Source organism: Danio rerio, chromosome 11 (assembly GCF_049306965.1).
Source record: "Danio rerio strain Tuebingen ecotype United States chromosome 11, GRCz12tu, whole genome shotgun sequence".
Classification (NCBI taxonomy): domain Eukaryota; kingdom Metazoa; phylum Chordata; class Actinopteri; order Cypriniformes; family Danionidae; genus Danio; species Danio rerio.
This window is the reverse complement of record NC_133186.1, coordinates 42,851,422-42,878,582: the sequence shown is the minus strand read 5'-3', so window position 1 is coordinate 42,878,582 and position 27,161 is coordinate 42,851,422. Positions and strand designations below refer to the sequence as shown.

The following is a 27,161-nucleotide window of genomic DNA, read 5'->3' as shown; positions in this document are numbered from 1 at the left end:
GTGTGTGACTATAGTGGTGTTTCTTAATTGTGTGAATGAAACTGAGCATCTTCAATACATGCCGTTTCTCTGCTTGTGGGAAAAGTTGTGACATGAGCATCAACTCATGATATGACTTTCTCATCACCGGATGCTTATGGTTGTGTTTTAGTCTGTTTAACAAATTTTATGATGTGTAGATGTTACGTCCCATTCACACAGGGCGACAGTGTCAACACTTCCCATTCACTTTAAAAGGGTAACGTCAGGCGTTGCCGAACTGCATTGTGGATCGTCGGCGCCGCTTCAGATGTGTTACTCGCTGCAGAAGTTGGAACTAGCTCAACTTTTCAAGCACCGACGGAGGCATCAGCCAATCAGATCACTGCATGCAAATACACCAGCTAGACAGTGGCCTATTGCTGACTGAATTCCATTGGCTGGCGCTGCTATGACGATCGATTTAGCCCCAACTTCAGACAAGCGTTGACGCTGAACCCCCGTGTGAATGGGGCGTAACACTGAACATGATTCTTTGGATTTACTGCATCTTTTAAAGGTAAGTGGTTGTAAACTATTTATTTGGCCTACATTTAAACAAACTATTTAAATTTCATTTGTTTGTTTAAATTCAGCTTAAATAAATAGTTTGCAACAATTTGCAGTTAACCGTTTTTTACAGTGTACTACTTCAAAACATTGGTCTATTAGCACTTTAAATTAATGAAATATGATAGTTTATAAAAAAAAAAGAAAGTTATTTTACAGTTTGCACTGTACTTTTACAAGTAAAATACTGACAATCACAGCTGCTGCTTTGTTTACCATACATTTTATGGATTTCTCTATTTTTACAGTATATACAGATAAAAAAAAGAAGAGATTTGCTGTTTGTTTAAACTAATTTGCAGCATCCACCTGGATGGCCAGTGGGCAAATGTGGCCAGGATGCTGGGGTTAAACCATCCTGTGATTTTTAACGACCACTGACAGTCAGAATCTCGGTTTAATGTCTCATCTGAAAGACTGTGCTCGCTAAGCAGAATAGATTCCCCAGCACTATACTGGGGTGTTAGGACTCTAGGTTGAGCGCCACCTGCTGGCCTCACTAACACCACTTCAGGCAGCAACCCTGTGGTTTCCCATCCAGGTACTGACCAGGCACAGCTCTGCTTAGCTTCAGTGGGCGACTATGTTAAAGTTGCAGAAAACTAGCTGCCGGCAGTATATACACACTGTTGTATAATGTTTACAGTATATACACACACTGTTTGTTTAAACTATTTATTTAAAATCGGCTTTTTCGCGGCAACTTTGTTTCATGTTCAATTGATTTAAAAACTTAATAGGGTAACTTGATCCCTTAATGTTGCCCCAACACAGATCAGTTGTGTGGAACCCAGCATTTTTTGTGAATAAATGTCACTGTTGAAGTTCAGTTCAGTTTAGTTCAGATCAGTGTAATGCAACCCTGTGAAAATGCTGAGCTTGTTTATTAGTTTTTACAAATTTAAGTGGGTTGATCTGAAAAAAATTAAGCTGTCACATCAAACAACCTCAAGAATTGTGTTGTCTCCGCTCATTTTAAATAAGTACTTCGAACAGACAACAAACATCATTTTTCGAGTGAGATGTCACTGCTAAAGGCCGACGCACTGAAGAGCAGTTCAACTGATGCGCAGCTCAGAGGCTTGTAAAGGAACGCTAGACCACTATAGACAGGTGTTGAGTTCCAGCCTCGCCTGCTTTTGAGTCGCTGGGAGGGAAGGAAGGTCTCAATCTCTGCTCCCTGAGGACGACTGGCTCAGCTGGTCCGACCAGTCAGTCGCTGAGACGTGTTTACTAAAGACACAATGCATGCACAGATCTGAGATCAGCACTGTAATGAGAGGAGGACGTGGGCTGAAGGACTGCAGAGTTTTCAGAACATGTTTTGAGACTGGTGGATGCTTTGCTGAGTCAAGAAGTGTATTCGGGCGACGGCTGGAAATGAGCAGATCAGAGTGATGATGACGATGACGAGTAATTTAACACCAGCATTGCCAATGGGAGGAGATAGCAGAGATATGTCAGAACTTGAGGACCGAGTCAGTGAGGGTGTGTGTGTGTGAGAGAGACAGAAAGACACACAGGCACGGACGGGTGAGTCTGCACTTTAGTTTGATCTTATGAAATATTAACTTTCAATGGATATATATTAATGCATGTATACAGTAGTCAACATATGAAGTGGATCAAAAAAGTTTTCCAAAATTGTCATGAATGGTTGTTCAACTGTTGACTACTGTATGTTGATATATGCTCTCGTGAAAAGATTTATATCTGCATAATTTATGCATAAACTCTTTAATAAAACATGCTGGTTGCTTTAACCCAATTTTGGGTCAAATGTGGACAAGCTTAAATGTTTAAAGATGGTTAAAGATTTAAATGTCAAATTGAACCCAGATGATACTATTTGACCCAAAATTGGGTTGAAACAACCCACCTTTATATATATAAATATATATATATATATATTTTAGGATTATCATGACTAAATATTCTTTATTAACTAATAAAAATAATACATTTTAAACTTTTATTTAATGTTTACAATGCAAATCCAATCAGATCAACAAGCAAGTTTCCCATATAATATATCTACTAAAAGACAGAAATATGACTTTACAAACGGTATTGTAAATAAATTAAATGAACATTTTAATATTACTATTATTATATCACAATAATATTAGTGAAATGAATTTAAAAACTGAATATATATATATATATATATATATATATATATATATATATATATATATATATATATATATATATATATATATATATATATATATATATGTTTACACACTTTTCCACAAGTAAATACATAGACTCAATGATGGGCTAAAAATCTGTAGATTTCTGCACACGAAGATTCCGTGTGGGCCTGGACATGACCTATTCCTATGTAGTGCAAACTGAAAGTAATATTCTCTGGCACTTAATTGCATGTTTGTTGTACTAAAGTAATTTTTTTTTATAATAGCTTGAATCTAAAAAAAAGCAATTGAATTGAACCCCAGAGTGATTTTTGAGCCACTTAAGTACATCTTAAGTACACCTCTTATTTATATATATATATATATATATATATATATATATATATATATATATATATATATATATATATATATATATATATATATATATATATTTTTTTTTTTTTTCATGAGTAATTTATAAAACTTTAATAAGTAAACTAAGTAACTTTTTAAATAAGTATTTTTGGTGGTTACATTTCAGTACAAATTAAATGCTTTTAATGACTTTATAAGTCCTTTTGCATCACATTAAAATAAATAAATGTACTTTTTAAAAACACAACAAGATTATTAAAACTATTATACATTAAACTATATATTAAACTTTTGAAAAAGCACACTTTTTTGTTTCATTTAATTAATATTATATAAATATTACTATTTTTACCATTATTATTGCTTATTTCCTTTAATGCATACATCAAAATTTGTAAAATTATGATATTTCAATGATAATTTGCCTTTATGGGGGTAAATATAAATTCACAACTGCACCGTAAAAACTCCTGGATTTCACGATTCCACACAATTCTTTCATGCTGCTTAATTGTTTTTACAAATTTAAGTGGATTGAACATAAAACAATTAAGTTATCATATTTATCATATTTAATGAGAAGTTTGAACAAGCAGCGCTAGTATTTTTTTGAGTGTGAGACAGTTCTTAAACAATATTGTTTCCCTCCTTTTCCCAGGACATTTCCAAACTACATTGAAGTTTCCTCCTTTCCCATCCACTCTTGATGCCTAAAAAGAGTTAAATATCTTCAGTGCGTGAAGAAGAACCTCAACTATTTGAATTATCCACCTCCTCCTCCCCCTCCAAGTAACTTGCAGCAGCTGCCAGTTTCTGTTTACGAATCAACATGTAATTTTCCTTAGTCACTTCTTTCCTGATAGAAGAAGGATTTCTCCATCATGTCAAACACTCAGGAGCAGAGCCTCAACGAGAACATCGTCTTCGCTCCGCTATCAGAGTCCAGTCCGGAGTTTCTGCACTGCGAGGAGGAGCGCTACTGTGTGGAAAGCCTCATCAGCTCCGGCCCTCAGGCCTTTTACACCCAACTCCATCAGGAACAAATCGGGTCGTTTCTGTCGTCCGGAGAGGTGAAGCAGATCTCCAGCTGGGCTGAGGACTTTCATCAGAGCGATGGGCTTCAGGAGGAAGGCAATGGAGAGGTGGAGGTGGGATCTGAGGGGGAGGATTTCTCTGGACATTATTTTCCGACTGAATCAGACACTCCGGCTCCATGTTTGGAATTAGGATGGCCTGAAAGGGCAATGTGGATGGACACGGGTCGGGTTAATGTGTACACCAATCCTCCAACAGAGCAATCGCCATCCATACGGGAGGTGCTGAGGAGACTAATACAAGCAGCCACCAGGGTATGTTTATTTTTCTATTCACTATATCTGATTTACAACTATTTATTAGATGTCTGTGTGGAAACCAAATTTACAGTGTTTTTTTTTTTGTAATTTTTTTTAGTGATCAGTTAATCAAAAAAAAAAAAAGTTTGTTTTGGTTATCTTTAATCAATGTTTGAACATTTGTTTCTGTGTTTCGAGTGGTGGTTCTTCCATTGGTGTAATTTTGATAGCTTCAGTTAGGTATTCTCAACCACCCCCCTTTCACTATTAGTTTGCTATGAGGGAATGATGTGCAAGAAGAAAGCCCCGCCCACCTACTCAATATTCCGTTTTAGTACATCAGCATAATGAAATAATGTCAGCAACTTCCTGAAAAATTGCTCAAACGACTTGAAATAACACAGGCGATGCGGTGGCGCATTGGGTAGCACGTTCAACTCACAGCAAGAAGGTCGCTGGTTTGAGCCTTGGCTAAGTCAGTTTGCATTTCTGTGTGGAGTTTGCATATTCTTCTCATGTTCGCGTTTGTTTCCTCCGGGTGCTACGGTTTCCAATGTACATGTGGTACACTAAATGCTAAAATGCTAATGCTAAAATTGACTGTAAGTGGCGCAGTGGGTACCACGTTCGCCTCACAGCAAGAAGGTCGCTGGTTCGAGCCTTGGCTCAGTTGGCGTTTCTGTGTGGAGTTTGCATCTTCTTCTCATGTTCGCGTTTGTTTCCTCCGGGTGCTACAGTTTCCAATGTACATGTGGTACACTAAATGCTAAATGTTAAATGCTAAAATGCTAATGCTAAAATTGACTGTAAGTGGCGCAGTGGGTAGCACGTTAGCCTCACAGCAAGAAGGTCGCTGGTTCGAGCCTCGGCTCAGTTGGCGTTTCTGTGTGGAGTTTGCATGTTCTCCCTGCGTTTCCTCCGGGTGCTCCGGTTTCCCCCACAGTCCAAAAACATGCGGTACAAATTGTCCGTAGTGAATGAGTGTTTGTGTGTGAATGTTTCCCAGAGATGGGTTGCGGCTGGAAGGGCATCCGCTGCGTAAAAACTTGCTGGTTAAGTTGGCAGTTCATTCCGCTGTGGTGACCCCGGATTAATAAAGGGACTAAGCCGTCAAGAAAATGAATAAATGCATGAATGAAGATTGACTGTAGTGTCAAAAAGTCAAGAATTTAGTTCAATACACTTAAATTTGTGCAAACTAATAAGATAACCTAATTCCTTCATGTTTTCCCAACACAAATTGATTGTGCGGAATCCAACATTGTTTACTGTGAGGGATAGTTCACCCAAAATGTAAAATTTCCAACTTTTTTTCTTAAATTGTTTTCAAGTCTTTTCTTCTGTTAAACACGAAATGAGACAAACTGAAGAATGTTGGGAAAAACTGCCACTGATATTTATAGTAAGAACAATTCAATGGCTGTTTTTTTTCCAGCATTCCTCTGTATATCTTCATTTGTGTTCAACAGAAGAAACTCAGGTTTGGAACAAGTGAAGCATAAGTATATGTTCATTTTTCCAAAAATTTATTAATTTAGCTAAACTGGGTTTTCAAATACATTTTTCAGCAACAACCCATGATGCTTTGTGTGAGTTATAGGAGTAACTTCTGTTCAAGTAACCAATCAGTGTTTAAAAAACTTGAAAGCATGAGAGCCAGCTGTAAAATTATCGAAACTCTTTGGTCATTTTTGAGCGAGTTGCTAGTGGTCTAATCCGATTCAATGATCTATGCTAAGCTAAGCTAAAGTGTTCCTGCCAGACCCAGAGATTGACTGAATGTATTCAAAGGTGATAAAACTCCATTGTTTAGTCCTAGAGTTGTAAAAGAGTCTGTTTTCAACAAATAGGTGAAGAGTTCCTTTAACATTTTACTCAACCATATAGTCTACCTAATCCAGCAAAATTAAGAATTTTGTTTTAAGCCTTTAACTCGCATAGTAACTGTTTGGTTGGCCTTTTGTCCATAGGTTATAGCATTAAACTACAAATTTACTTGTTGATGTGTAAATAACACAGTTTAACCAAAAAAATAATAAATCTTATCAGTGAAAGTTAAAAGGCTAAATGTGACCCTGGACTAAAAAACAGTCTTAAGTTGCAGTAGTATATTTTTGCCAACAGCCAAAATAATTCAGTTCAATTCATCTTTATTTCTCAAGAGCTTTTATAATGTAGATTGTGTCAAAGCAGCTTCACATAGAAGATCATGGTATGGAAACTGTGTCAGTCCAGTTTTCAGTGTTGAAGTTCAGTTCAGTGTGGTTTAATATTTACTGCTAAAAGTTCTAACACTGAAGAGCAAATCCATCGAAGCGCAGCTCCACAAGTCCCAAACCAAGCAAACATTGGTGAGGAGCAAATTTCACCAATTAATGAAAGTGAAAGAAAAAAAAACTCGAGAGAAACCAGGCTGAGAGATTGCAGGACATTGTATGGACTGAAGATGTATGGATCATACATTCATTCATTCATTTTCTTGTCGGCTTAGTCCCTTTATTAATCCGGGGTCGCCACAGCGGAATGAACCGCCTACTTATCCAGCAAGTTTTTACGCAGCAGATGCCCTTCTAGCCGCAACCCATCTCTGGGAAACATCCACACACACATTCACACACACACTCATACACTACGGACAATTTTTACCTATTCATTTCACCTGTACCTCATGTCTTTGGACTGTGGGGGAAAACGGAGCACCCGGAGGAAACCCACGCGAAGGCAGGGAGAACATGCAAACTCCACACAGAAACGCCAACTGAGCCGAGGTTCGAACCAGCGACCTTCTTGCTGTGAGGCGACAGCACTACCTACTGCGCCACTGCCTCGCCTATTGGATCATACATTGTATGATTTAAATAATACAATTTTATTTTATGCCAAAAATCATTAGAATATTAGGCAAAGATCATATTTCATGTAGACATTTTGTAAATGTCATTACTGTAAATAAATCAAAACTCAGTTTTTGATTCGTAATGTGCATTGCTAACTTAGTGAAGTTCATTTATAAACTAATTTCGAGAGAATCACGTGCTTATGATAGCTTGCTCATTATCCAATTTATGATTCACCAATCAGACAATTCCTAAGCCACTATAAATACCCTAAGTTCCATATAACAGCCTTCTTCATATTGAAGAGTCCCCCTTCCACCCCTACTCCTCTTTTCCTAGATGGTGGCACGGTGGCCCATTGGTTAGCCCTGTTGCCTCACAGCAAGAACTTCACTGCTTCTAGTCCTTGTCAAGCCAGCCGACATTTCTGTGCGGAGCTTATATGTTCTCCCCGTGCTCACATGGGTTTCCCTTGGGTTCCCCGGTTTCCTCCTACCATCCAAAAACATACAACTTAAGTTAATTGACTAATCCAAATCAGCACCACAGACATGCTCCTAGTAAGTAGTTATCTCCTAAGAGCAATCCCTATCTGTTCATTAGCTGACACAGCAGGGGAGTTCTTGAGAGCTACCTGAGCTCAAACTCCCCTCTCGCCCTACAAACGGGAGGGAGCTCCGAGCTTGAGGATCTTATGAGCTCAGGGCTCTCTCCTGGGACAGCATGCCAAACAAGCTTTATAAACAATCATCAGCTAAGTGTGAACTCTAGAAAAATATGATTGATTCTGATTTAATTTTCACCCTCAGATTTCAGATTTTTAAATAGTTGTATCTTAGCTAAATATTGTCCTATCCTAAAAAAAACATACATAAATTTATTAATTTTCCTTCGGCTTAGTCCCTGATTATCAGGCGTTGCCACAATGGAATGAACCGCCAACTATTCTAGCATATGTTTTACACAGCGGATGCCCTTCCAGTCGCAACACAGTACTGAGAATCACCCATACACACTCATTCACACACATACACTACGGCCAATTTAGTTAATTTAATTCACCTATAGGCAGGTGTTTGGATTGTGAGGGAAGCCGGAGCACCTGGTGGAAACCCACACCGACACAGGGAGAACATGCAAACTCCAAACAGAAATGACACCTGACCCAGCCGGGACTCGAACCAGCGACCTGCTTGCTGTGAGGCAACAGAGCTAACTACTGAGCTACCGTGCTGCCCCATACATAAATGAAAAGCTAATTTACTATTGACAGTCATGACTGGTTTTGTGGTAGAGAGTCACAAATATTGATTTGAATTAAGTGATCTCTTAATTTTTCCAACAGTACACTCTCAGAAATAATGGTACGCGAGCTGTCACTGGGGCGGTACTGTAAGAACGGTCTTTAAACCACAGCGGTTCGAACTGCAGTTCTGCCGAGTGACTAAAAAGTGATCAGCATGATTGTAAAAAACTGTACATTTCTAGTCAAACCATTCTTCAGCAATCTCATACCAAAACCGGAAATAAGGGCAGTATTAATAGCTATAAATGTGGGAGAGCGTTGATATTATGTGATTGTATTGTATTGCAATATGAAACAATTAAATGTTAACGTTGAATCAAAAGTTATTCACAAATACTTGAAAATGAGATGATTTAATGACAATAATTCTCTATGATTACAACTGAATTAATTACAAAATACTGTATAAAATGATAAAATATGAAATGATGATAAAACATATGGTATAAATTGTACCCAGCTTAAATGTAAAATTAAAGTTACCAGAGGTAGAAGGAGAGACACAGGGGGAGGGAGAGAGACGAAGAGAGCAGGACCAAAAGCCTGATTGCAGTAGAGTCAGAGAAGATAAACTCCAGAGGAGGAGAGGAGCAGAGCAGGAGAGAAACAGGCCAGGAAAAGAGACGAGCTCGAGTTTACCACCTATCTTGTATCTTTCTTGACCATGTGACCACCAATGCTGAGACATTCAAACTGACCAATCAGCATGTGACCACATTATAAAACCCCCAAAGTCCACACACCTGGGGCCTCATGTATCAACGCTGCGTACGCACAAAAACTTTGCGTACGCCAGGTTTCACGCTCAGAATCGCTCACTTTTGGATTTACTAACAATGAACTGAACGTGGGAATGTGCGCAGCTTCACAGCAGCTTTATGGCTGGCGTACGCACATTTTTTTGTGCGTGTTTTATTTCCATTGGCGACTCCTAGAGGCAGTTGTGTTAAATTCCTCTCTACAAAGTGTCTGAGCCTTGCAATGGCAGCTGTATGAGATGGGTTCATCTAGCAGGTATATAATGTTTCCATACCATACAGTTGACCAGCTAAACATTAAAGCACAATTTGCAGCAGTCGCCTGTTTTCCCAATGTAATCTGAGCAATCTACTGCACGCACATTGCTATAAAGACACTATCTGAAGATGAACTTGCATGCGTGAATCAGAAACATTTCCATTCAATAAATGTGCAAATAAAATATGATGCACAAACTTATTAATGATTCCTACTTGTCTTTCTCGTGATAAATAGTAGGCAAAATCTGATATGTAGCCGGGGAAAAAAGAAGAAAGAGTTCATCAGACTGTGGATTCGAACCGAGTTCATGCTCGAACGTGTCAATACATGATAACATGCGTCTTACGAGCTGCGCCACTGAGACTATTAAGGGTGCTGCAACAGTTTACAGATATAAACCACACTATTTCTATTTTTAATGCACTCAGTGCGATGTTCAGACCCAACTGTGTTAACCGCATCAGCTAAACTCTCCCACTCTATTTTTTTCTTTTGTTGTTAATTCCGGAGAACAAACTTGCAAATAACACCGCTTTTCTCCGGTCTACCTCCGAAAGCAGCATCTCCAATTCACATTCTGTTCAAAGTTTCTCTTTTTGCTTGCTTTTGCCATTGCTTTTTCGTTGGGTTTTGCCATTAGCATAGTCATTAGCATATTCATACGGGGGAGGAGGCAGGGAGGGGTTTTGTGCTCGTGCATGTTGCGCTCAGTTTCACGTTCATTCGGATGTACAAAAGAATATGCGTGAGATTCTTTTGAGATATTAACATGGACCTTTAAGGTACAAATTTGTACCTTTTGAAAAGGCACCACCCCAGTGACAGCGCATGTAGCTTCCGTAGCATTTTAAAACCAGGACTTTTCCTAAGTTTCTCAGGGGAAGTCCACTATAAATGTCCTGCTTTTTATTTACTTATTTGTTTTGTGTTTGTGCCATGTAGTTGATCGCTGTGGTCACCGATAAATTATCAGACAACGCTGTTATCAATGACCTGCAAAACGCAGCATCTCGAGGGGTTCCAGTGTACATCATCCTCAATAAAAGATCAGTGGAGGAAAAATGCTCTATACATCGCCTTCAGCATCCGGTGAGTCTCTAGAAGCCTACTGATTCTGTTATGAGTATTTCATCGCTCGAAAGTTATTTCAGTTGTGCAACGCTTTAAGCCACAAAACCTCACATGTTAAAAGACTGAACTTTAGGCCGTTCCCCTGAACAATAGATGCAGACACACCTTAGAGGATAACTCTAAGCTTGTTAGCAAAATGTACTTTTCATCGCAGAGTATATTTCTCTTTCTGTCCTGTAAGCATGAATGAGAGGAACTCACAAAGCCACAGTGAACAGGTCGAGCTGCATTCATCTGGAGTGTGTCTGTGGAATGTTTTTGGTCAGAATTATCACTGTACATCTCTGTAAAAGTTAACAGGAACTGGCCTTCACAATTATGAATAAGCTGGAAATCAACTCTGCATATAGATATGACGATATCACGCTTTGAGATTTTCGGCTTTTTCACTTCTCAGAAAGTGTGTGTTTCTTTTCTTTCTAATGGAAAATAAATATTTGAAATCATATACATTTAAAATATTATTTTTTTATTTTTAAATAAATTATAATTGTAATATTTTAAGATTGTAATATTAAATTATAATATTTTAATTTATTTCAATTAAATAACAACATTCATTCATTCATTTTCTTTTCGGCTTAATCCCTTTATTATCTTGGGTTGTCACAGCGGAATGAACCACCAACTTATCCAGCATATGCTTTACACAGCGGATGCCCTTTCATCTGCCACCCAGTACTGGGAAACACCCACACACTCATTCACACACATACACTACGGCCAATTCTGTATACTCAATTCACCTACTGTATAGAGCAGAGGTGGGCAAACTATGGCCCGCGGGCTATATGCGGCCCGCTGAACACTTTCTTCTCTGAACTTTTAAATTTTAAAGTTTTTAAAATACTGCTTCTGAATAACAATTTGGTTACAGAATTAGCAAGTTAATGATGCAATACAAGTGAACGCCATGTGGTGGCAGTATTGCACACAACCAATAGATTTAGAACACACTTTAGGATATTAAAATGCACTCGACCGTTAATGACTGAAAATGAGTCAGGCAAAATAAAAAAAATTGACTCTAAATGTCATGTGTTTAAGGAAGAATGGACAACAAAGTACTACACCAACATCGGACAGAAATCAGTATGTCTAATATGTCAAGAAATTATTGCTGTTTTTAAAAGACTACAACCTAAGTTGACATTTTTCATTTTTCAAGCAAACATTCGAATTATGCTGTCAGAAAAGGCAAACTAGGCTACAAAACTTGCTACAAACTTAAAAGCCCAGTAAAAGACATTTATGAGACAGTGCTATTTTAAAAAGTCTGTAACGAAAGCTATGTGGTGGCATGTAAAATTGCAAAGCACAGCAAGCCTTTTTCAGAAGGTGAATTTGTGAAAGACTGTATGGTGGAGAGTAGACTGCTGACATACTTTGTCCTTGCTCTAAAAGTAAGTTTGAGAAAATTAGCTTATCGCGTAGAACAATTGCCAGGCACGTAGAAGTAAGAGCAGAGGAGCTGATTTCCAAACTAAAAAAAATAAAGCGGACGGCTAAAAGCAGTTCAAATTAGATTATTGTAAATTTGACTGAATAGTAAAATTTAAGAATGATTTTTAATGTGTTAATATGACATTTTTTTTACCAGACAATATCTTTTCTATTCTCATAAAAAATATTACATTATTATTATTATTATATTTTATAAAGGATTATTTTATTGTTTTATGATGACTGATAAGCAGGGCCAGACGGAATCTGCGGACGTTTTTTTGCTATTTGCTATTTTGCTCCGGTTTCCCCCACAGTCCAAAAACATGCGGTACAGGTGAATTGGGTAGGCTAAATTGTCCTTAGTGTATGAGTGTGAATGAGTGTGTATGGATGTTTACCAGTGATGGGTTGCAGCTGGAAGGGCATCAGCTGTGTAAAACATATGCTTGATAAGTAAGCGGTCCATTCCGCTTGGTGTCCACAAAAGTGTTTTCAATATCACTGATAATAATTATAAAATTGCTTCAGTCAATCTGCATGTTAAAGAGATCTTTAAAGAGATCTTTAGAATGATCATGTGAAAATAAAGACTTGAATAATGATTGTTTAAAATCAGCTTCACCATGAAGAATAAATTAGGATGTGTCTGAAAGGGATAGTTCACTCCAAAAATTGTAAATTTATTTTAATGTTTTTGCAATGTTGGACATGAACGAAGATATTTTGAAGAATGTTGGAAACCGGTAACCAAAAAAAAAAAAAAATTATATAAAAAAAAAAAAAAAAAATATATATATATATATATATATATATATATATATATATATATATATATATATATATATATATATGTATATATATATATGTGTATATATATGTATATATATATATATATATATATATATATATATATATATATATATATATATATATATATATATATATATATATATATATATATATATATATATATATTTATTTATTTGTTTATTTGGCAGGGACAGTGCATTAGCATTTCCCTTAACTGCATTGTCCCTTAACAACCTAGAAAAAACAATACAAAAATTATAAAATCTATCAAACATTTAAAAAGTACTAAAACAGACATGGTCATATAGATGTTAAAAGAGAATATTTACAAATTAAGCTAAAACACCAACATTTTATAATAGAGATAAAAATAGTTGAAACACATTTAAACAACAGATCTTTAAGATGGTAGGCACAATTGGAAACATGCTAGTTTCAATTCAATCAGAATGATGACACGCCTGATTTTCTATAAACCAGGTTTTTAAATGTTTTTTGAATATATTAAATGAGGTTATATCTCTGATACTGCCAGGGACAGAATTCCACTCCTGTGCAGCTGTAAATATACATATATATTTATTATTTAAAGTGATAAAATGCATATGAATAAAATTCAAATGTGACTTAGTATGCAAACTAGTGAGTATTAAAATAAATTATGACATTTTATGCTACAATTTTTTTTTCTAATTTCTAATGTAATCAATCAACTGAGCAAATATGGTAATAACTGGTAATAACTAGTAGTAAAAAAACTCCCTATTCACCTGTCCAGTCTTGCCTTAAACTATGTGCTGAAAACCTTCATGTAATTCAAGGAAATCTAGTTCAAGGAAATCTGACTCTTCATCTTCCAGAATATCATGATCCGTATTCTCGGAGGTAAAACATTCCTGACGCGCGACTCAAGGATGGTGATTGGAGAACTGAAGGACAACTTTGTGCTGGTGGATCTGGAGACGGTGATGTTGGGGAGCTACAGGTAAAGCACACTTTCATAACAGATCTCATAAATCAGCAAGAAAGTCATTACCTGCAGATTAAACACTTGCTCCAGGGAACAAGGGTGGGAACCTTCTGGGATCTGTACCAAGGTTTGGGTTGCCAGCTCATAGCTTTAAAGATTATAATCCACACCAGCCCTGCATTAGAACGGCAATTAGACAAATCAACACTTTGTGGGAACGATTTGTTTGTCTCTTTCACACTACAGCTTAAAATTTGGGGTTAGTAAGATTTTATTTGGAAGTTTTTTACATTTATAGTGAGATACTAAAATTTATTATAGTTTAAAGGGAAAGTTTACCCTAAAAAATTAACTTTTACTTACACTCATGTGGTTTTAAAGATTTATGCATTTCTTTCTTCAGTTAAACATAAAAGAACATGTTTTTAAAAATGTTGGAAACATGTAACCATTGACTTCCATATTATTTGTTTTCCCACTATTAATGTCAATGGTTACCGGTTTCCAACATTCTTCAAAATATCTTCTTTTGTGTCCAACATTGCAAAAAATAAAAATAAAACCTACTTTCGGAGTGAACTATCCCTTTCAGACAAATCCTAATTTATTCCTCATGGTGAAGCTGATTTTAAACAGTCATTATTCAAGTCTTCATTTTCACATGATCATTTAGAGATCTCTCTAACATGCGGATTGACTAAAGCAATTTTATAATTAATATCAGTGATATTGAAAACACTTTTGTGGACACCATCATGCATGTTTTTTAGGATTTTGTTTGGTTAATCTACAAATGAACAGCATTTATTTCAAAATAAAAGTCCTTTGTTTGCACCATAAATTCCTTTAATATCACTTTAATGCATGAGTATAAGAATTAGATTCTTTAAACTAAATATAACTGACTCAAAAAAAACATTTAAGTAGTTGAAAACATAAAGGGAGTAGTTCACCTACAGTAGAAATCAATGACTCTCTCCCTGTGTTTTTCCAAATCAATATCAGTTCTCACAAAAACAATGGATCCACAGTCAAGCTCCACAAGACAAAGTCCCACCGTAAAGCTGTAATTATAATAGTCTATATAATATATAACTCATGCACAATACTCCTTAATAAATGTCCTCTGAAGCCGTTTTATCTATACACATTTTATATTGATATTATATCCACCCACCGGCCACTTTATTAGGTACACCTGTCCAACTGCCTGTTAACGCAAATTTCTAATCAGCCAATCACATGGCAGCAGCTCAATGCATTTAGGCATGTAGACATGCTCAATCAATCTGCTGCAGTTCAAACTGAGCATCAGAATGGGGAAGAAAAGGGATTGAAGTGACTTTGAACGTGGCATGGTTGTTGGTGCCAGACGGGCTGGTCTGAGTTTTTCAGAAACTGCTGATCTACTGGGATTTTCACGCACAACCATTTCTAGGGTTTACAGTGAATAGTCTGAAAAAGAGGAAATATCCAGTGAGTGGCAGTTCTGTGGGCGCAAATGCCTTGATGATGCTAGAGGAGAATGGCCAGACTGGATCAAGCTTATAGAAAGGCAACAGTAACTCAAATAAGCACTCGTCACAACCGAGGTCTGCAGAAGAGCATCTCTGAATGCACAACACGTCCAACCTTGAAGCAGATGGGCTACAGCAGCAGAAGACCACACCGGGTGCCACTCCTGTCAGCTAAGAACAGGAAACTGAGGCTACAATTCACACAGGCTCACCAAAATAGGACAATAGAAGATTGGGGAAACGTTGCCTGGTCTGATGAGTCTTAGTTTTTGCTGCCACATTCAGATGGTAGGGCCAGAATTTGGCGTCAACACCAAGAAAGCATTGATCCATCCTGCCTTGTATCAATGGTTCAGGCTGCTAGTGGTGGTGTAATGGTGTGGGGGATATTTTCTTTGCCAATTTTGGGCACATTAGTACCAACTGAGCATGATGTCAGCACCACAGCCTACCTGAGTATTGTTGCTGACCATGTCCCTGCCACTATGACCACAGTGTACTCATCTTCTGATGGCTACTTCCAGCAGGATAACGCGCCATGTCATAAAGCACAAATTATCTCAATCTGTTTTTTTAAGCATGACAATGATTTAATGTACTCAAATGGCCTCCACAGTCATAAGAACTCAATCCAATAGAGCACCTTTGGGATGTAGTGGAATGGGAGATTCGCATCATGGATATGCAGCCCACAAATCTGCAGCAACTGCGTGATGCTAACATGTCAATATGGACAAAAATCTCTGAGGAATATTTCCAGTACCTTGTTGAATCCATGCCAGGAAGGATTAAAGCAGTTCTGAAGGCAAAAAGGGGGCGCAACCTGGAACTAGTAAGGTGTACCTAATAAAGTGGCCGGTGAGTGTATACTGCATCAAAAAAAATCTATTATATGCAAAAAACTATATGCATTAAGCTAAAATATATGCACAAATGGGTTTAAATGAGATTATTATATCAATGACAGCTTTCCGTGCTGTTTCTCATATAAAGTGATCAAAGTTGTTTTAGTGGCTTTGGGAAGTCCTGTAATATTGTACACATCTTATATTTTTATATATGTAGATGTATGGCGTTTGTTACAGTACATCTAGTCTAATGCAATCACCCTGAAGGCTTTTATTTTGCAATACCACCTGGCTGGATATGCACTGCACTTTCCCCCTTATAAAACAGCTACTTCACATATAATTACGACCGAAATATTAATTTAAGTCAAAGCATTTTCTCATTTCACTGAACACAAAGCGTCTGCATAGAGGCAAGTTCAGACTAGACAGATATTTAAGCAGCACATTATAGTCAGCGTTTAACGCTTTTCACCACGAGACTCAAGCAATGTTGATTTGAGATTAAATTGTTTGAAAATCGTACATGTTTATTGTCATATAAAGAGTAAAAATCAAATCTAAACTCTGAGAGAACTAAAGGAGAAACTAAGTAAACACTCAGTGAAATGTTTTAAGTTTTACAGTAGTTTATAGTCAATACTTTAGTGGACCATACTATAGTAAAGTACTTGAATTGATCTGTTGTGGTAATTATATATGCTATGTTAATATAACAACCATTGAAATCATTTAAATTGTAATATATATTACAATATATCACTGTTTACTCATGTAAAAACTTATGTATATTCGATTTTTTTGTATCAGCTCACTGTAGTTTCTGCAGTATGCTGTGGCATTCATTAATAACATGTTGCCAATACTTTAATATGTACAGTAAAACCAGAATGAAAAATATTACAGTAAATAATACAGTGATTTTCAAACATACTATAGTGAAGTACTTGAATTATTCCGTTGTGGTGAATCTATATTTGCTATGGGAACACAACAACTTCAGTAAATGACCCAATACTATTTTCTATAGCGCTAAACTCTAAATGTTGGGTTCTTCTAATCCAATGTTGGCTCAAATATGGCCCAAAAATTGGCTACAGTTTTTTTCAATTAAATAAAAATGTAACTTTTAAACCCACCGATTCGGTTTGTATGGAAGTCCTGAACCGCAAGGTGTAAAAAAAAAAAAAAAAAAGCAATCTTGGTGGTGAGGAAAAAAGAAAAGAAAACTTATGTCGATATATAATCTCGTTATAACGAGATATTATGTCATTATAACGAAAATATATGTCGTTATAACGAGATATTGTGTCGTTATAACGAAATATTATGTCATTATAACGAGATAAAATTTTTGTTTTCTTTGTTTGCTCGCTACTACACCCGTAGACATCGCTAAACACTGTCTTGACTATTTGTCCTGGGAGCACTGTACAAATATGGCGGCGCTATTGACGCATGCTCATGGTCCCTATGCGATATCTAGTGTATCTATGAGTCGCCATAACAGGAACTCGTTAATATCTCGCAATTATAAATGACTTAATAAATCAGAATTGGGACTTTATAACTCAGAATTGCGACTTTATAACTTTTTAGTTATTTTTTTTGTACACTGTAGGCCTATTTTTTTTTTCAGTGGAGGTAACAGGCTTAATTGCCACTAGAGGGCGCCAAACTATAGAACAACCATAGATATATATACACCAGATATCGCATAGGGACCCTGAGCATTCGTCAATAGCGCCGCCACATTGGTACAGTGCTCCCAGGACAAATGACATTCAGCCGCACTAGAAGACAGTGTTGCTACATGAAGATGCGGGACTTTAGCGCTGTCTACGGGTGTAGTAACGAGCAAACAAAGAAAGCAAAGCACAAAGGCAGAACATTTCATAGGTAAGATTAAGCTTTTTTCTGTTTTTGTATGTTCTGAACTTTTGTGCTAATCAGGTCACGTTATTGATGATAATACAGTCACTTACTGCATTCACTATACGGCAAAGCAGCTCCAACTCGCACTTAACACTCGGCCTAAGCTAGTTTTGTTTATTAAAATCAGCAAACGATGGAAAAGAAATATGACAACGAGATGCTGCGCTGCCAGAAACTTGTATTGTTGTCTGCTAGTGAACGAGTGTGATCACTGATCAATTTAGAAAAGTGATGTCAAATTATAATTTTCGTAATTTAAAAAATGCATACTAACATCCAGGAAAACTCCCAATCATACATATATATGTGTATATGTGTATATCTCTGGCTTTGGATGGCCACAGTCCTCCACTGTACCTTGGTCCCGCATTCATTTCAAAGGAGCGCTACCCTGTTGCAAAATGGCGGCTCTATTGACGCATTCCCTCTAATAGACAACATCAGGGTAGGCGACATCTAATGTATATATCTATGTAGAACAACTATAGAAGTAACGAACATAACAGAATAAATCCCTTATAACATTTTCATGTTTAAATATATTTAATTATTTTTCTGTGTGTTGGTCAGTTTTACCTGGAGTGACACCTATCTGCACCGTCAGCTCGTCACCGTCATGAGCGGCCCAGTTGTGGAGTCTTTCGACCGCGAGTTTCGGACTCTTTACGCCGCTTCACTTCCAATTCCGGACGCCTGGAAAACTGGAAAACAAACTAGCGAGCCCAAAATATATAAGAAACTCCTGCCGCTGAATATAAACAAAGTGGAAATCAGCGAGTTTGTGTCCAGCCCTCCGCCTCCTCCGACCGACTGCGTGCTGGACTGGGAGGCGATGGGGGTCATCCGCAGGTTCCCGGACGGCAGTTTGAGTCCTCCAGAAGCGGCTCCAGAGCTCCAGTTCCCCCACCGACACCTGCTGGACAGACTCCCGGTTGGAGGAGGATGGGAGATTCCCCATAATGACTACAACTCCAGATTCCTGACGGGATATCCAGAGGAGGGCAAGTAAGTTTGGTCTCACAACTTCTGTAACTTGTTTATTAGGTTAAAAACAACCCAAAATTAACATTAATACCTTTCCATATTACCATTTGTACTTTAAAAAAAACATTATTTATTCTTCATTGCATAAATAAGCATATGTTGGTGAGTATAAGAAATACACATTTTTTTAAGTATATATTCACAAATACAGTGAAACTACATCAAACTTCTGCATAAAAACAGCAAATAACCTGATTGATTTATATTAAACAATTTTTTAGCTTTTTTTTTATTTTGGGGGGGCAGTCTAAGACTATATGCAAACTTTTGGTAACAAAGTGTAAAATAAAATGATTTATCTGTAACTGTAGTTTATTTCTTGCCTAAAAAAACAACCAAAAAACAACGAGTAACTAACCCATATTGTATCCATAGCAGGTGTACACTATATTCTGTAACCATGGAAATCTTTGACCCTACGGGGCGTGGCTGGTGTAACTGGTGTGGTGTGGCAAGGCCCCCACAACCTACTAGTGGTGCGAGCTGTCTTTTACAGTCTTTGGCACGGACACAGCATATACCAGGGGCATTGCTAGGGTCAAAAGGGATAAGGGGCTTAGCCCCGAAGAAGTGTGATTTATTTTATAGTACGAGTTGTTATCCAATGTGATACAAAGCTACAAACATGTTCATTAGGATAGTGATTAACTAAAGTGTAGTGTCGAGATACTGGGATTTCTAAATTCAATACCAACAAAATATTGATATTTAATATTTGATAAAACAACAAATGTATCAAAAATAGTACTAAAAATTGTAATAAACTCCACACAGAAATGCAGAGGCTCGAACCAACAACCTTCTTGCTGTGAGGTGACAGCACTACCTACTGCACCACTGCGTCGCCATTTTTGGAATTTATTAAAACAAATAAAAAACTCACTCCGGAATATTTTATATAATCTTCTTTTTGCCAAATTAATAAAATATGTTTTAAACACTCCTGAAGGATGCAAAGGAGGAATCACTGGTCCCTTTATTAAAAATGGTTTAATTGTTCATTTTGAAGCTACAAGATGACAAAAACAGTGCAGTTTTAAAATGTCCGAGTCATTCAGAGAGTTATTAAGTGGAAGAAATTAGGCTTTACGTTTCTGTTTCATTGATTGTAATTAATAAGCATCAAAATCATTGTGGGCTGTTTTTCAATGGCAATACTCCACTATTTAGAGCAAGGTAGGGCCCCAAAATCATTATCAGAAATATTCATTGAAGCATGGATTATCAAACTACTACCGAAAAAGTTGACCCCCGCAATCGTCAATGTATAATTCGCACACTGATAGGCAAGGCAAGGCAAGTTTATTTATATAGCAGATATCATTCACAGAGGCAATTCAAAGTGCTTTACATAAACAGGAATAAAAGAGACAAGTGTAAGAAAAAAAAACAAATAATAAGAATTATAAAAATAAGAATAAAAAATTGATAAAACAGATTAAAAATGTGTTGAAATAGATTATAAGGTAATGAAAAAGAAAAACATAATAGTGCGATCTGTCGGACGTAGCACAGTGCTCATTCAGTAAAGGCACAGCTAAAATAGCAAAACTGATACACAGATATAAACATTCATTAATTTTCTTGTCGGCTTAGTCCCTTCATTAATCCGGGGTCGCCACAGCAGAATGAACCGCCAACTTATCCAGCAAGTTTTTACACAGCGGATGCCCTTCCAGCCGTAACCCATCTCTGGGAAAAGATATAAACATATAATAGTAAATACTGTGACTATTACTACATTGTTTACGTGTTTGCAAATCTGGCTTTAATGAGCAGAAGTGTATAGGATAGCAAAAAGCAATTAAAATCCCTCATAACATAAATGAATAAAATAATGACAGATTTAGTGCATCCAATTAATTTCATTTTTAAGCATAGTGAGTGGTTTGTGAAGCTTAAATGTAAGAATTTAATGTAAAAATTTTGATTTGCAATGGAAAACAATACCACTAAACACCAAAACTGAAAAGCATGACCACATGTAGAGCAGGCATGCCCAAGCTTAGTCCTGGAGGGCCAGTGTCCTGCATAGTTTAGTTCCAACTTCCTTCGACAGTATCTGAAATTTCTAGTATACCTAGAAAGAGCTTGATTAGCTGGTTCAGGTGTGTCTAACTAGGGTTGGAACTAAATTTTGTAGGACACCGATCCTCCAGGACCATGTTTGGACAGCCCTGACGTTGAAGATCAATATAAAGTATTATAATATATCATATTCTGCAAACTGATAACTCTTATGGCTCTTCTATTTTATAGTGAGATTCAATATTTGCCCTTTTGCAGTATAAACATGGTCTTATCTGTGTTTCAGGTTAAATTCAATGTTTCTGGCAGACTTGCGGCACCCAGAATATCAAAGGCCGAGGTCAGTGTTTCTGTTCTGTATAGATGTATTGTTAGACTTGTGTTTGCTGTTAACATACCTGTGCTTTTTCACTGTCAGGTACCATTACTCACCTGGAGAAATGCAGTGCAACGAGCCGATGAACAGGTAAATATATCTTTAAAAAAAGCGAAAGATGGATGAACAGCAATCCAAATATATTGATAGATGTTAATGAGTGTGATGTCCTCTGGGTCTCAATAATGTTAATATAATGTGAGGTCTAAATAGCTCGTAATAATAATAATACCTTTGCATATTAATATTTGTACTTTTTAAAAATGTATTCATTCTTCAACGCATGGGTGGGTTAGGAAAAATGGGCGTCACAGTGGCACAGTGGGTAGCACGATCGCCTCACAGCAAGAACGTCGCTGATTCGAGCCTCGGCTGGGTTTGCATTTTTGTGTTTAGTTTGCATGTTCTCCCCATGATCCCATGCTCTGGTTTCCCCCACAGTCCAAAAACATATGCTATAGGTGAATTGGGTGAGCTAAATGGTGAGCTAAATTGTCCAAAGTGTATGTGTGTGAATGAAAGTGTATGGGTGTTTCCCAGTACTGGGTTGCAGCTGGAAGAGCCGTAAATAAAACTAATGAATGAATTTATTTATTTATTAAAGGAAGGGATTTAATTGTTTAAATACTTTTTTAGTCAACAGACATCTTTAGAAATATAAAGATAATAGATATTGATTTATGGAAAGTATGGCAAAAATTACAAACTTCAAAGCTTCAACAAACTTTTATAAACCTTTTTTCCCCTCTTTTTAACTTTTATTTATTTAATATTTTTCCTTAACATAAATTTAGGCTACTATTCTTTGGACCATTACTGTAAAGTGTTTTTGTTAGATTTATTAGTCTTATTTTTTTAATTTCGGCTAGAATAAAAGCAGTTTTCACTTTTTTTAACACCATTTTAAGGTCAAAATTATTAGCCCCTTTAAACTATTTTCTTTCGATAGTCTACAGAACAAACCATCATTATACAATAACTTGCCTAATTACCCTAACTTGCCTAGTTAACATAATTAACCTAGTTAAGCCTTTAAATGTCACTTTAAGCTGTATAGAAGTGTCTTGAAAAATATCTAGTCAAATATTATTTACTGTCATCATGACAAAGATTGAATAAATCAGTTATTAGAGATGAGTTATTAAAACTATTATGATTAGAAATGTGCTGAAAAAAATCTCTTTGCTAAACAAAAAATTGGGGGGAAAAATAAACAGGTGGGCTTATAATTCTGACTTCAACTGTGACTAACATATTGTTATAATAAATATAGCCCTTTAATAATTATATATATATATATATATATATATATATATATATATATATATATATATATATATATATATATATATATATATATACGTGTGTGTGTGTTTGTTTGTGTGTGTGTGTGTGTGTGTGTGTGTGTGTTTGTGTGTATATTACTCTAAATACAATATTTATTCAAATTCATAACAATTTGTACTGTATTTTTGATTAAATACATGCAGCCTTGGTGAGCAGGAGAAGCTTATTTTAAAACATTTAAAAACCCAAAACTACACACACACACACACACACACACACACACATATATATATATATATATATATAGTTTTGGGGTTTTAATTTTTTTAAAATAGGCTGCTCACCAAGGCTGCATTTATTTATTTAAAAATACATTACAAATTGTTATACATTTTAATAAATGTTGTATTTAGAGTAATATATAAATATTGAATTATTAAAGGGGTATATTTATTAAAACAATATTTTAGTCACCAAACATCATTAAAAATAGGAAGATAATACATTTGAATGAATGTGAAATATGGCAACAACAAACAACATTTTATCTATTTTTTGTTTTCCTCTCTTTTAATTTTTTTTTATTTAATATTTTTCCCTAACATAAAAATTTAGGCTACTAATTTTTGGACCATAACCTTAAGTGTTTTTGTTAAATTAGTTCCAGATTTGGCTTCCGCACTGACTAATCTGATATATGTCTAATATATACATATACATATTAAAGGGATAGTTCACCTAAAAAATTAAATTGTGTCTTTATTTACTCACCTTTTACTTGTTTTAAACCTTTATGAGTTGCTTCTGTTGAACACAAAAGAAAATATTTTGAATAATGCTGGAAACCTGTAACCATTGACTTCCATACTATATGTTTTTCCTATTGAAGTCAATGGTTACAGGTTTTAGCTGTCTTCAGAATATATTCTTTTGTGTTCAACAGAATTTTTAAAACTGTTTCAACAAGAGTTTATAAATAGTAAGAAAATTGTCATTTTTTGTGAACTGCCCCTTTAAGGTCTCTCCAGATGGCTGACAGAGTGGCGTATCCTCTCCTGAACACTGAAAACGAGGAGCGCTTCCCCGTTTACAGATCTCGAACACACAGGACAGATCTGAGCTCAGAGGAAGAGCTGGGATCTGCACTGAGACGAGAGCCGTTCCTCAGGAGAGACAGAGGTTTAGGAGAAACCCTGAACACAGAAACCAACGCTCACGTCAATCTTAAGGTAGATCTCAACATATACATAGATCACGCACTGAAATATGCCTGCATGATAGTATAATAATGTTCTGTATTATATTCATGTGATATTATCACAAATGCAAGTGTAATAGAATTTAAATGTATTCTCTATAAGTAAATAATAGTACTGCAATTTTTTTTCTTTAATTCGGGTTTTTTGCCACCTTTTATATATATATATATATATATATATATATATATATATATATATATATATATATATATATATATATATATATATATATATATATATATATATAAAAGCATGTCTACATGCCTAAATGCATTGAGTTGCTACCATTTGATTGGCTGGTTAGAACTTTGCATCAACGAGCAGATGGATAGGTGTACCTAATAAAGTGACCGGCGAGTGTATGTTTGTGTGTATACTAGATTATCACTATATGAAACTAAATATGGTTTAATTGGTTATATTTTATACATTATATTTTTATTTTGAGTGTTTTTAATTCCTATCTTATATATTTGTAATATTTTAATTATATTTAGTTTTTATTGTTGTATTATTATTTATTATTTGTCCGTTTAAGCTAAATTGTGTTTTGTGTTATTTGACAGAAGCCATCAGATCTGTCCCGGAGCAAGACGTTCAGCACTTTGAGTGATATTTTTAAGCGGGTCAATGCTCGGGCCACTTCAGGACAGATGAAGACAGAAGACAAAGCGACAGGAGTCAGTAAATCCACAATGGACCTCAATTTACAGCGGACAGACATGCCATCAAACCCTCGAAACATCGTAAGGCTGACTGCTCTTTATAAGGCAGCTGTTATGAAAAAATATACAAATATACTGTTAACCTAAATGATATTAATGGTTCATGCTTATTTAGTGTTTCATTTAAATGCGGCATATAGTGAATTATAACATTTGTCATTTTTAAATTTTATTCAAAGGTTTGGGGTCAGGATGATTTATTGTATTATTAAGGAAAGGATCAAATTATTCAGCAATGATCAAAAGTGAGATTGGAGACATTTATAATGTTTTAAATAATTATGTCCTAAATATTGATATTAATATTTCAATAAATACTTTTCATCTTTAGTTCATCGTCATCAAAGTATCTTAAAAGTAAATGTATTATAGTTCAACATCAGTAAAGCATTAATTAAATGCTTCTTGATCATCAAATAATTATATTAATGTAAAGAAAGCATTAAAAAATACTCATTAGGGTTTCTTTTTAAAACAGAAACAATTTCCAATCAAGCAATGTCCACAAATTTATGCAAATTAAAAATTAAAAATAAACAAAGCATGCTATGCATATTCAAACATAACATTTAAGAAACTTATATATAAAACATTTTCAAGCATGCATTAAAAATTCTATTACAAATTTATGCAAATGAAAAATGAATACATTTAAATACACAATGTATCATTTGCATATTCAAAAATAATATTTTAAGAAACTTGCAAAGAATTACACGTAAATAATTTTCAATCATGCATAGTTAAGATTTTTGTGCTACAAATCTTTGCAAATAAAAATATGCACAGTTAAATAAGCAATGCATCCTTTGCATATTCAAACACAACATTTTTAAAAACTTGTAAAAACAATTATATATTTTAAAATGTTCTATCACAATGCTAAGATAATTTTGCTACAAATTTGTGCAAATGAATTATGAACACGTATTTAAATAAACAATGCATTATTTGCGTATTCAAACTTAAGATTTTTTAAAAACTTGTAAAAAATTATTTATTAAAAATAATGTTCAATCATCCAACGTTAATATTTTTGGCTACAAATTTATGCGAATGAAAAATGAACATATTTTAAAAAACAATGCATCACGTGCATATTCAAACATACCATTTTAAGAAACTTGCAAAACAAATTATATACATAAATATATTTCAATTGTGCAATGTTAAGATTTGTGGCTGCAAATTTATGCAAATAAAAACTAAACACATTTTTAAATAAAAAATATATAATTTGCATATTCAAACATAACATTTTAAGAAACTTGTAACAAATTAAATATGTAAATAATTTTTAATCATGCAAGATTAATATTTTTGTGCTACAAATTTATGCAAATGAAATATTAACATATTAACATATATTTAATTAAGCTAAGCATCATTTGCATATTCACATAACATTTTAAGAGACTTGTAAAACAAATTATAGACATAAATAATTTTGAGTCATGCAATGTTAAAATTTTTGTGCTGCAGATCTATGCAAACGAAAAATTAGCTCATATTTAAATAAACTAAGCATCATTTGCATATTCAAACATAATATTTTTTTAAGTTGCGGTACAAAAGATGTATGTGCATTGTTGATGTGCAGTGTTTTCTCTTGTCCTCCAGAACAGTGATAATATTGCTCTGACTCCTGCTCTGGCTCTGATGAAGAAGCGGAACGATGAGGTCAAAACAGGTCTGCTGCGCAGCATGCCCAGTGTTTTCACCCCAAGCTTCAGAACTGCTGGTTTTGGCCTGCAGAGGGAGACGTGGAGGTCTCCGTTCAGAAGAAATGATGAAGAGCAGTGAAAACACAAATCGATGACATCACCAGTGTTACAGTAATCACCACGCTTTGCATTTACTTATGCATATGACACTGAATATGAAAGAGGGAGTTTCCTGCTGACCCAAAATACATTTTCATTAGCACTGATGTCACACTTGAAGAATAAGACTATTAATATATGCCTCATTTACATGGACTCATAATTTATGGAATATAAGGCCAACTGCTTGTACTGCCTACTGTTTAAAATATTGTCTCATTTTAAGTTGAATTGTAAATAAATATATAAGAGAGGGGCTCTTTTTGTTTCTGTCTCTTTTCTTTTGCTGTGATGCACACTTCAGAATCATTCAAAAGTTTCATTAAATATGGAATTTTAAAAATATAATAAAGTAAACACA

At 35.3% G+C, this 27,161-nt stretch overlaps 1 protein-coding gene across 2 annotated transcripts; it reads left to right on the top strand.

Moving 5' to 3' along the window:
• The first annotated feature begins 1,848 nt into the window (after window positions 1–1,848).
• Window positions 1,849–27,056, top strand: fam83e (family with sequence similarity 83 member E). 2 transcript variants are annotated; one of them, XM_684926.11, is made up of 10 exons: window positions 1,849–2,121; window positions 3,763–4,453; window positions 10,544–10,690; window positions 13,849–13,973; window positions 18,829–19,263; window positions 21,617–21,670; window positions 21,749–21,796; window positions 24,012–24,222; window positions 24,819–24,998; window positions 26,598–27,056. In XM_684926.11, exons 2-10 carry the CDS (start codon window positions 3,986–3,988, stop codon window positions 26,778–26,780), a joined length of 1,851 nt encoding a protein of 616 aa, XP_690018.6. In that variant the 5' UTR covers window positions 1,849–2,121; window positions 3,763–3,985; the 3' UTR covers window positions 26,781–27,056. The 2 variants fall into 2 exon arrangements, with proteins under 2 accessions (XP_690018.6, XP_073773198.1); XM_073917097.1 differs by lacking the exons at window positions 1,849–2,121; window positions 3,763–4,453; window positions 10,544–10,690; window positions 13,849–13,973 and adding an exon at window positions 17,756–18,222.
• Window positions 27,057–27,161: the final 105 nt, after the last annotated feature.

Bases quoted from the DNA above. Each gene is read 5' to 3' on its own strand.
- fam83e (XM_684926.11), top strand. From the start codon at position 3,986: ATGTCAAACACTCAGGAGCAGAGCCTCAACGAGAACATCGTCTTCGCT. The intron at 13,974-18,828 runs GTAAAGCACACT...TGTGTTGGTCAG, and splicing joins GTGATGTTGGGGAGCTACAG to TTTTACCTGGAGTGACACCT. The intron at 21,797-24,011 runs GTAAATATATCT...TGCCCCTTTAAG, and splicing joins TGCAACGAGCCGATGAACAG to GTCTCTCCAGATGGCTGACA.